Source organism: Aedes aegypti, chromosome 2, assembly GCF_002204515.2.
Source record: "Aedes aegypti strain LVP_AGWG chromosome 2, AaegL5.0 Primary Assembly, whole genome shotgun sequence".
NCBI classification, from domain to species: domain Eukaryota; kingdom Metazoa; phylum Arthropoda; class Insecta; order Diptera; family Culicidae; genus Aedes; species Aedes aegypti.
Window position 1 is genome coordinate 235,293,899 of NC_035108.1, and position 12,138 is coordinate 235,306,036.

The 12,138-nt window shown below is 35.6% G+C and overlaps 1 protein-coding gene across 5 annotated transcripts in view; it reads right to left on the reverse strand.

The window, feature by feature from the left end:
- Positions 1 to 2,909: 2,909 nt before the first annotated feature.
- Positions 2,910 to 12,138, reverse strand: part of LOC5574366 — an 88,156-nt gene continuing 78,927 nt past the window's right edge. For 4 of the 5 annotated variants that reach the window (XM_011495281.2, XM_021844497.1, XM_021844498.1 and 1 more), the window contains 5 exons: positions 11,922 to 12,127; positions 5,686 to 5,970; positions 5,355 to 5,623; positions 5,188 to 5,290; positions 4,889 to 5,127 (listed from right to left, as the gene is read on the reverse strand). In XM_011495281.2, the coding sequence (XP_011493583.2) occupies positions 4,941 to 5,127; positions 5,188 to 5,290; positions 5,355 to 5,623; positions 5,686 to 5,970; positions 11,922 to 12,127 (1,050 nt within the window). In that variant the 3' untranslated portion in view covers positions 4,889 to 4,940. Of the gene's footprint in view, positions 5,128 to 5,187; positions 5,291 to 5,354; positions 5,624 to 5,685; positions 5,971 to 11,921; positions 12,128 to 12,138 lie in introns of all 5 variants that reach the window. The other variant, XM_021844496.1, reaches the window with a different exon arrangement.

Below are 12,138 nucleotides of genomic sequence, written 5' to 3' on the forward strand. Positions count from 1 at the left end.
AAAGAAAATTCCTCAACAATAGATTGCATTAATTACTTGATTTCAACCGTCACAGAAGCGCAAAGAAACAAAATGACAGTAGTTACTATTTTTATAGACCTGACTAAAGCCTTCGACTCGGTCGATATAGGCATACTATTAAAACAACTAGACAATGTTGCTACTCCAAACAAAATCCTTAGATGGCTTAATGCATACCTAAATGATAGAACAGTTATTTTAGAGACCACAAATGGTAGCCTAAGCAAAGACTTAAATAAAGGGCTGCCACAAGGTTGCCCACTATCACCGCTGCTTTTTAATCTTTATACAGCAGGTGTACATGAAATAACGACAGAAAAAGTTATCTTAGAACAATTTGCAGATGATTTTTCAATTACTATATTAGGGGAAACATTAGAAGAAGTCGAATTGACAGCCAATATCACAATGAGCAGAATCAAAACATACTTCGACAACCTAAAAATAGCTATCAATCCAGAAAAAACAGCAATAGTAGTGTTTAATCCTAGAAAAGAAGAAAACATAAAAGTTACATTAGAAGGAGTGGACATTAAACAAGTAGAACAGCACAAATACTTGGGCTATATAATAGACCAAAAACTAAATCATATTCCGTATATAAACTACATAACAAACAAAGCTAAGCAGAGATTAAACGTTTTAAAAATAATCTAAGAAAAAGGAAGGAGCCCATCCACAGACAGCATTAAGAATAAACAAGGCAATAATTCGGTCACAAATAGACTATGGAATTACAGTGTATGGAGGTGCAGCCAAAACCAATTTACAAAAACTAAACTCAACTTTCAATGCAGGACTAAGAACATCACTAAGATTGCTACAATCCACGCCAATCAATGTGCTGTATGCCGAAGCAGGAGAAATACCTATAAAAGAAAGAGCAAATTTGTTAACAAAAAAAAAACGGTGAAAAATTTTGCCTACAATAAACCAATTTTGGATATTTTAAGTAAATTTACGGAATTAACTGACCTACCAAAAAAACACACATTCCTAGAACAAATCACATACACAAATAATTACATAGTTATACAAACCAATAATACACTTGTCACATTAGAAACTAAGCTTATTATAGAAGAACTAGAGACAGTTAAAATAGAAACTGAAATTCCACAATTAGTAAAACAAAACATGAATGAATTTACAGTAAGAGCCATCACAAATGAATACATCTACAATAAATATCAAGGCTACGTTAAAATTTACACAGATGGTTCTAAAACATCTACCAGTTGCGGTATAGGTATAAGAAATATTAGTGAAATTAAGTCAAACTTCCAAAGATATATCACTACAATGGGTTCCTGGTCATAAGGGAATATTAGGGAACGAAAAGGCCGATAAACTCTCAAAGCAAGGCTGTAACAGTAGAAATGTAATATACACAAAATTGCCTATTTCAGATACATTTAATTTAATCAAAAAAGAAGCGTTAGAAGAATGGACACAAAACTACACAATACTTTCTCAAGACAAAGGACAAAAACACTTTAAAATATACCACAAACCAACATTAAAGCCCTGGTTCTACAGATGCTCCTTAGAAACACACGAAATTATAAGCATAGGAAGGCTACGAACATTTCACACGTTAACGAAAGACAAACTATACCAATGGAAGCTTAAAAACGACGACACTTGTGAAGAATGTGATAGAAGGGAAGATGTTAACCATGTCTTGTTCGCATGTAAAAAATACTTGGGAAGCAGGTATAAACACAGCTGCTTGTTGACTTGCAATAACACTGAAGACCTACTAAAAAACGCAAACACTAAAACATACCGAGATATTGCCAAATTCATTAAAGAAAACCGTATTCAAATTTGAACTCGCGAATGATGTTTTTTCTAGATTGAAAAAACAACACTAATTGTTTATAAACAATCACCAGTTGAAAGACTGGTGCACTTATGTCGACTTTGACAAGACGTTATAAAAACGAATCCGTTCGATAAACGTAAGAGGCGTATGATGCCCAAAACAAGCTTCATGATATTTGACACAACTTGGCAGTATAGTTTGACAAGTGGACTCGCCATAAGAGGGAAAAGAAGAAGAAGAAGAAGAACGAAATGGAGAGTCACTTCACTCGAGTCTAGTATTGTCACCTCGCTATACGAGACCGACAATTCTTATGTCACGCCAGTCGTAGAATAAACCCAAAGATCAGAGAATGTCCACCTCAGGATCAGGCAGCTGGACACGAGCCATTGTTACAGCCGCGTTTTTGACAGAAGGTACTGATGATTATAGTACAATTGTATCAGCTACCTTTTTGTTACCCATTATGCATATAAAAAGGTGCTTTAATGATCAGAATCATTTCAATATTTATTTTCAATTTATGTTTCTGTTGTTTAAAAAGCTACGCTGGGAATGAGCACAGTTATCAATCATTACCATTGCGAAAACTGTTGACGATGATCGAAAAGGTAAACTTTAGTACCATGCCTCCTGTTATTTAACCTGCGTAAATTGGCTCATAGCATTTGATCGACAAGGATAACAATATGGTCCTAAAGCCCAAACTCAAATTTCGGGTGCATTTTGTGTTCCAACCCCACTCTTAAAACTAAAACCACTGTGGCGGTTTTGTCGACTATATAGATGAACGTCAAACATGATCAAAAGTGTCAATATTTGGACCCATTTTTAAATAAAAGTTTTAATATGATATAGCCGTCATTTTTGCTGAAAAAATTGCTTAAGTAGTTACAAAAACAAGCTTTTTCGAATTATTTAATAAAAACAATATTTCATTAAACATTTTAGAACCCCATTTGAAAATAACGATTTCACTCAACTACAAATTTTACACCCACTTCAACTTTTGCCCCATCATATGCTTTCGGATCTGTGATATCGAACAGTACACAGCAAATTGTTCATATTCGTATATTTATATAATTAGGTTTGTCGCATTAATGTGTCTACCGACGTGTTATTTTGTTTGTTAATTAAACTTTACAGTACCTGAGATAAAACTCGCGTCCTAACAAAATAATAAATGAAAAGAGATGTTTTTGCTGCCAAACAAAGGTAAGGAATACAACATATAACGAAAAAGAAGCTTGATTTAGTTGGTCCAAATTAATTACGTATGGAAAAGGGCGACAGCAGTGATATTAGTTAGCATGACTATTTTTTTAAAGATACCACATCCGCCTTTGACGATATGGGTAGTTTTAGATTTGCAGCACGAAATAAAATGGTGTGTAAAATAAAATAATTGTTGTATTCAGAATCGTCTTTTTTGTTGTTTATCAATAGTTTCACCATTGAAACAATTAGTTGATTACTATAATAATCTTTGAAACATAGAATGCATAGAATCATATTCTAGTAGTTTTGTAGAGGAGTGTGAGCTCGATTCTCGCCTCAGTCGGGAAAAACGCATTTCACAAGAAAAAAAAAATGAAAAATTCATAACACAAAAAATAGTTCAAATGTTATAGCAGACCATCGACATCGTCAAAGACAGGTACAATATCTCCAAACTTAATTGTTTGTCATGCATTGAACTCAATAAAAACGTTATATGGAGCAGTGTGCTCATGAAACGTCAATAATTTCTTTTTTCTTAGTTTTAGTTAGAAATACTGACATGATTATTTACGGATTTTATTTGTTAAATTACAGTGGTTCGATTTAATTTATTTCATAATTGGTATCTTCATTTGATTAGTTTGTCTGTTTGGCAGTAAATATTTGCATATGATGTTTGTGTATGCGCTGAAATGATTATTTCAGCTAATTTTTAACAGGTTTCATGTTTCAATGTCTTCTTTTATGTAGGCTGCTATTTCTGCGTACAGGTAATTATGTTTTAAATTTGATTCTATTCCTATTCAATTTAGTTTCATGCTCTCGTTATCTGCGTGTTTTTATTTATTCCAGCATTAAATAGTACAAGATGAACTAAAATACAATTTTGTAAATTTATCTAGCAATCAATTTACATAAATAGTTGAGGTATTTTAACTAAATTGGCGAAATTATACTAAACATTACTTTGTCTTTCATTCGAACTGAAATCTATCAAAGTCAATTATTCGGCACAGATATGGTGGCACAAGTTTTGTTGAGAATCTTAAAAAATATAAACACAGAACATCTGGCTCGGCTAAAATATTAGCTGTTTTTACTACGATACCGAATTTTGATGATTACATTTTGTTTTGTTGTTTATCTACTAGGACCTTTCGGCGATCAGTTCGTACATATGTTTGCCTTATGATAAAAGTATCCGCACATATCAGCTGGTTTGGTAGCAATAGTAACTCATTTCTTAATTTTATTATTTGATTATTTCATGTAATCTATTGATTTGTTCGATAATTTTCTATGTATATTTTATTACACTTGCTATAATATTATGTAAGTAGTTAATGTCATTTGTGTATTATGCTTGCATTAGTTATAAAATGGAAGTCATGGCCTAAGTTTATTGGTCTATTCTACACATCACTTCACTACAGTATCTGTTTTTTTATATAATAGAGAATTTTGTCATTTCTGATTTTAGAGCGCACTTTACTTGCACATCAACAGTTTTTGCACGTTCCATTTCTTTGCTAAGCAAAAATTATGAATGAATAAAACAAAACCTAACGGCAAATATGGGATAAGTCAATCCCAAAAACCTATAAAAGAAGGTCAAAACAGGCAACCACAACAAAAATCTTGTAAACAAAAGTGGAAGAACACTATTACTGTATGTTAATACTGTGAGTTACTGTGTGAATAACATGTTCGAAATGAAAAACAAACGTAAACTCAGAACTAGAACATTCTTATTAATTTGTTATTCTAACTATGTTTTTGAATGTTACTTTGAGTTAGTTTTTTTTTTGTCTTTTTATATGGGCAGTGCATTAGGTTCGAATAATGCAGTGCAAAAGACAAGATTTTTTTAGACAAATTGGAATCTTTGCCTAACTTGACGAACCAATTTTTTCTTGCCTTTGTATGCAATAGTGATATTTTCAATCAAACGGGAAAAATGAGCTGGCCCATCACGTGCTAGCATGAAAGTATCCCTGGCTTTGCTGAGAAAATCGATAAAATCACTGTAGTGTCTTGGAGATATATGAGACAACCTGTAAAAAATGGAAACACATGAATAAACATAAACTACAATTAAGTGTAATTGATTATACCTTGAGTGAGTGGTGTTAACGTAGGCGGAAACCGCTGCCTCCAGGAGATGATTAAGAGGTTCCCTGTCATAGCTTAACTTCATGCATTGTCGCATATTGTTACCTAGAATTATAAAAAAATGATCAATTTGTAGTTTCTTTTGCAAACCAATGAATCGTGTTTTTACCATGTGCACTGAAATTGTGCATTCCCGGAGTAGGAACACTACAACGACGCAGGATGTCCGAGAGAACGGTAGCGCATTGCACATTTTTTATAACTAGTGGAATCATCTTGGATAGTTCTGCCTTTCCCAAAGAATGTGATAAAGCACATGCCCAGTGAATATCGTTTATGGCCGGATGGGTATCTTGGTTGTACGCTAGTTGCACATTTTTCATTGCTAGCATTGCTAAGTTGTACGCTCGCGAAGGATAGCCTCGATGTTCCATGTACCTTAAAGATAACAATGACGTTAGTTAAATAAGTATAAATCAATAGAAAGTTTTTGATCTCACCTGGCAATCGTAAATAATTGGCTGGAAGTCATAATGTGAGTTGCTGCATCAATTACAATATGGTAGGCAGTTTCGAAGGCCATCGCATCGTTTTCACATAAGGTCAGCGCATTCAGAGCACAGTTAGGCGGATCCTTAGTTGCACATTGGAGAGCTAGAGTTCGTGCACAGTTCGACAGCTCGTCCTGCTGTCGAAAGTTCAAATTTAACCTCATGATCGTGGAGTGTGACATAATCGTCGTTGCAACAGGACCCGTCGCTTCCGTGGGTGTAAAAAGATGATACCTGGAGAAAACAAAAATCATTGTTAATTTTCTCGTTGAACAAATTTTGCAATTTTAAATAATCAGGCTTTAGGTGTGACATGTTGATTCGCTCCGGGTGAAATGAGACGACAATGCAATGTCCCCAGACGACTCATCTCACCGCACCCGACTCGCATAGCAACCTTCTTCTTCTTCTTCTTCTTCTTGGCATTTTATTACACTCACTGGGACAGAGCCTGCTTCTCAGCTTAGTGTTCTTATGAGCACTTCCACAGTTATTAACTGAGAGCTTTCTTTGCCTAAGTTGCCATTTTTGCATTCGTATATCGTGTGGCAGGTACGATTATACTCTATGCCCAGGGAAGTCAAGGAAATTTCCATTACGAAAAGATCCTGGACCGACCGGGAATCGAACCCAGACACCTTCAGCATGGCTTTGCTTTGTAGCCGTGGACTCTAACCACTCGGCTAAGGAAGGTCCCCTTTATAACAAGTAGGTTTCTAGATTATTCCGTTTAATCTTCATTGAAAGGAAAGTATGATAAACGTTCGAAAAAGACATAAAATAACTGACGAAAAGTGTCCGTCAGCAGAGCGTCCTAAATTTCTATTCATTGGTAACAAACAACAAGAAGGTATTCCTCAGAAAGCGGTATGTACCCTCTCCAGCCGACTCCTAGTGGGCAATCGAAGATTCTGCGTGACCGAGCCAGTGCAAGTACTGCCTACACATCACATGACAAAAATGGTTGCATGCGGAATTTCACTACCCTATGTTTTTTATACCAGTCTGACACATTTGGTATCGATCGATTTACCGTCAGTGAAGTTAACCCATTACTGCATCCAACCTCTAAGCCTTGTCTCTTTGCACGCTTCGCGGAATCTTTTTGGTTGAAGCATCATAAGCCTATGGTGCTTCTCAACCACTTCAAGTTTCTGTTCGTTCATGTCTAAGTATGGATAGCGCCACGGCTGCCATGGGCTTAAGCTTGCTGGCAATTACAGCAGAACTCAACCTCGAAGGCGCCGCTACAACCGTAGATGCCTTTTTACAGACACATTCAACGTTTCTAGTGAAGCTGAATTTGTAATTCCAAGATGCCTAAGGAATCGCTTTGACTCTATGGTGCAATCACCTACCGAGATATGCGCCCGTTTTTCTGACATGTGATTGTTGGTCACTACTACCTCAGTCTCAATTTCCTAGACCTCCATTGTTCAGCTATGCGGTCAACTCTACTGCCTCCATCAATTCGCAATAGACTGCGAAGGTGGTCCATCGGCGAACTAATAATCTTGAGTTTTGACACCCGTCAGAAGAGGCAGCCTCAATATGCCATCGATCGGGCCCAGGTTCGAACCTTGAGATACTTCCGCGGTAATTCAAACGCTTTTCTGCATTTGCTCTGTATCGTATAGTAGAATCCCAATAGCTTTTTGGAAGCTTACACAACTGCACTGGAGATCTGAGGCGGTAAAATGGTCAATATTGGGCCTTATTCTGAATATCTCTTCACGCTCACTTGCACTTCACCTTCCAGTCACTTCACTTGTTTTGCTCTATTTCCGTTGTCACGGACGGTGAAGTGACAGAGAATTAACTCAGTGGAGTGACAACTGCAGTAAAGTGGTATTCATTATAGCATTGTTTATAGTGAAATGCCTTGAATAGTCACTTGTTGCGTAGCATGGTTTTTGAACATGAAAAGGTAGAATAGAAATGTCTTCGTTTTTAGTTTAAATAATTAGAATTGTAGAATTTTGAATGTAGACTCTTGAAGAATTACATGAAGTTTAGAATACAGGCGTTTGGCGCGATTTTGAAAGTAGATTTGGATATTCGCACGGATTCAGTTTTAACTATTAAATTGAAATCAGATTACCCCAATTATATTTCGAATGATTAATTGGTTTCAATTAATCATCTTGAACACCCCTGGCCACGATCACAGGGTTTGACGGTGCCAAAGTAGAAGGTGCACCATAATAATATTCGTCTGTGAAACATATCACCTTCCCAATACTTTGGCACACCTCTAACGGTTCATGATTTTCATGGAACGGCTGCATTCAGGCTGAGGATCTGTTAATATGTTTCGGCATATTATCAGGTCCTCTTCGAACGGAGGGACCGCCAGGGATTAGTAGTTACTTATAAACCAGTGCTGGTTGTTGATGTTTCAGTTCGTTAACACGAGCTCTAGCATCCTTTGTACTAATCAGTAATGGTGGTTAAGTTTCAAAGCTAACGTGTGATCAATCGTTTTATAATGCAACATAAGAATGGGCGTTTGGTAGAACTGTGCGTTGAACTCGTAGTTTTAAAATTAGTGATTGTGAGGGTGCTAATAACGATATTTGAAGAAATTTGTGATGATGGAAATATTTGAAAATTGCATTGAAAGTGATTGTGATAGTTTTGTAAAAATACATACATAATAATACTAATATGAACCCTCAGTGGTACGTCTGTTAGTCTATGCTACTAGATTATTGATGGTTATAATATATCCTGCAATCATTCCTCTGAGTATAAAAACTATTGCCTAGTTCTTAACACATTCATGACAAGAGTGTTCATAAGGAGTGCAGTAAAATTTATCAAAGTGATTTTATTTTCTACTGTAACTTTATTGATCGTAGTGCTAAATCGTAGTTTGATTATTTTTAAATTATTTAGTAATGATGGTTAGATGGTAAATGGTAACAAAAATGAATTATTATGAAAGTAGTGTGATGAAATTTTGATAAAAATTGTAGCTGTAAAAGTGAAGTGATATAATGGATAGTATACATATATGATGTGTTTTACGAAAGTTAATGAGTGATAATCGGTGCTATTAGTGATAGTGTTAGAAACAAAAGTGACGACAGCAAAAGTGTGGTAATTATGTGACAGTGACTGATGAAATGAAATGGGGAATGAGGACCTTTCAATAAAACTATTTCGTTCTTCACTTCAACCACTCTGGTAGCATTTCAAGTCTTATCAAAGTTTTATACTAGTCTGGAATACTAGACTGCAAAACTACGGCAAGGGTTGATTGCTGCTAGGGTACACAGTGACCATTTGAGCAACATTGCTTAGGAACGTCTGTGTGATGAATGTAATAGAGGCTTATAATAGCAAATGTTGGGCAGGAGCTTAGGGCAGATTAAAAGTTCCAGTACTACCCCTATCGCTACTGACAAAAAAAATAATAATAATCATCTTGAACATATATCAGATTAAACATTTAAATAATCGTGGTCTAGTTTTAAAGAATTGTATCCTTGTTCCTTCAAGCGTTATATGCCATTGAAATTATAAGCAAGAGTTTTGTGTACGCTTTACAAATATGTATACATCAACGAAGCATACATCAATTCTCTGCAGAAGACCTAGCTCAATGCTTTGTAATCAGCAATTGGAACTATGGTCAGTTTATTATTTTAAACACAAAACTAGTCAAAAAACGGAATATTCATACACAAAGAGCCATTCGTAATAGCTCGTGTTCATGCGATCTATCACGATGCGATGAACTTCTCCACATTTTCTCACTTAGGGGAAAGTGGGGCAGTTTGGCCACCTTAAGGAAAAGTCGATAAAAGTGCTGAAAATAATATAAATTTTTCGAATGTTTGCATGATTTCCAACCATTTTTAGATGAATACACTAGATCCGCATGATTTCCTTTGTCTTATAAAGTTCACGGATGAATGATTGATTTTTCAAAATTTCTCATTTTTCGAGTCGATTTTTTACTGATGGGGTGATATGAGCACCCCATTTTTGATTGCAAAATAATCTCATATAATCTAAAAATTAAAATGTTTTGTTACTACACTTGAAAGTTATTAGTATTTATAAATACTCCGTGCAAGAAGATGTAATTTTTTAAAAACATTCTAACAGTCAAACATCATCATTCTGAAATGATGAAATTTAAGAGTCATTCGGGGCGATATGGACAGTTTTTTCGAACATTATTTATTTATTTTTATTTGAGTTTTGAACATTGACTTATAACATGCCTATTGCTTCATTTCCTCATCAGCTTTGGGGTTGCATGTTATTTCAGATGAAATTTAAAGAATTTATGCAGTTTTAAGGGGGTGCTCATTCCACCCCATTGGCCAAACCGCCCCGACTATCCCTAGGTGATATCCGTAATAGGAAAGTGATCACTTCACCTGTTTGTCACCGTGAGTGGTATTCGTGATGGCGCCCCTTATTCCAGCCTGCGTTATTGAAAGCTCTTGAATACCATGGTATGGTTAAGAAGATGATTATTAATTATATACTCATCAGATAAATCTGTCTGTCATCTTATTGTGTCAATAGTGAATATATTGATAAACAATATTGGTGTCGAAAAATTTAGCTCTTTGTGTAACATTTGTTTTCTTTTGCCCAGATACGCGTTGCTATTCAGCAAGACCACGTTGAGAATCGTGGGTTTGAATCCCACCGGTCGAGGATCTTTTCGTGTTGGACTTTTTTTTTCGACTTCCCAGGGCATAGTGTATCTTGATATACATATGCCGGGGCTGTATGGTCATAGCTGGTCAAAGCTATCTTATCATGAAAATAGGCAACCAATACATGCCATTTCAATATCATCGCCGCACGTGATTTTAATTAAAACTGGAATTTGAAAACTGATTAAAATTATTTGAACGACAATGTTTGAAAAATCAGTGGCGCATAGCGATTCCCTAACCTTAAATCTACCTGTTCCATGAATAGAAATTCTTGAATTTGAGCAACAAATTTGCATCTATTGAGAAGAGATCTGTTAGAAAGGACTATTCCGATAATTTACTGTTTGGTTTATAATCTAATTTTGCTGAATGAACCATTTTTAGATTCGTAGAACAGGTAAAAAGTGAGGTTATTGAATTGTCAGCAAAACATACAATTTCATGATTCAAATCAAACTTCCAACACAGTTTTTGTACAAAACTCTCTCATACATATTGTCTTTTTCTATATTATGCCTTGGAAACGATTTTTCATATTAAAATAATAAGATTTAGTATGGTGGCTCAATCATTGGGGCCAAAAGAGCCTGTTGATTTGACGTAGGGGCAATGGGGGCAATATGAACATACGGGGCAATATGAGACAAACGATGTTTTGAACATAAAAATGCATTGCCTAAATATACCAGATTATTTTTTTACTGACTATACAGTCATCTTCATGCAACATTACAAGTGGAACACTTTGCTAGAAAATACGTTGAACCAAGTATCGTAATTTAGTACTAGTATAACATGGTCTGTTTACTATGTATTATGTATCTTTAAAAAATAAGCCGATAGAATCAATAATTTCAAGCAAAGCTAATACAATTTCCTTTCCAATAATGTACTCTTCACCACTAACTCTTTTCTATACTGTTTTAAATAAAAATCATTCGATTGAATGAGGTGCCTCATACTGCCCCGTAGGGTGGCTCACGTAGAAAAACATGGTTTTCCAAAAAGTTCCTGAAATAATTTTCAAGTTGATGTTAACATTAATTATCGACGTAACATGGAAGATAACATTTTATAGTACAAGTCACTTGCATTTAAACCATAATTTTTGCTGTGTTTCTATGCATTCCATGACGTTTTCCTTAGGCGGCCCATATTGCCCCGATCACCCCTACACAAATAAATAAATAAAGCCCCGTAGGGGGACCATTTCGCCCCGTATAGTGTAAAATCACACACAAAACAATGTTTTTGAAGAATGTTCACAAGAAAATTTTAAGTAACTATTTTTTTAAAAATACAACTGTGGTATTAAAGGAGATACTTCGAACTACAAATTAACTTATGGAACGATTATATTGTATTGTGTTTCTTTGCTTTCCAAGACATTTTGCTTAGGTGGACCATACTGCCCCTATCGACCCTATGTGTAGCCAGTCTAAGCTAAACAAGTTTTTCACCTTAAGAAACATACAACAAAATGCATTCTCATATACATACCAGTTTTGCATGATGGACATCAGTGCCTCCAGCCCGACATGCGAGGCACACGTTACGAGCCATCGCACCATCTCTCTACGACGCCAGTTCAAACACGTCAATGTCATACGCATTACTTGAAGACCCAACTCGAACGCAACGCCCAACAGGGTTTGACTACGGGGACCATTCTCAGGAGTAGCGAACCGAAATGCATCTTGCGCCAGCTGAAACAAAA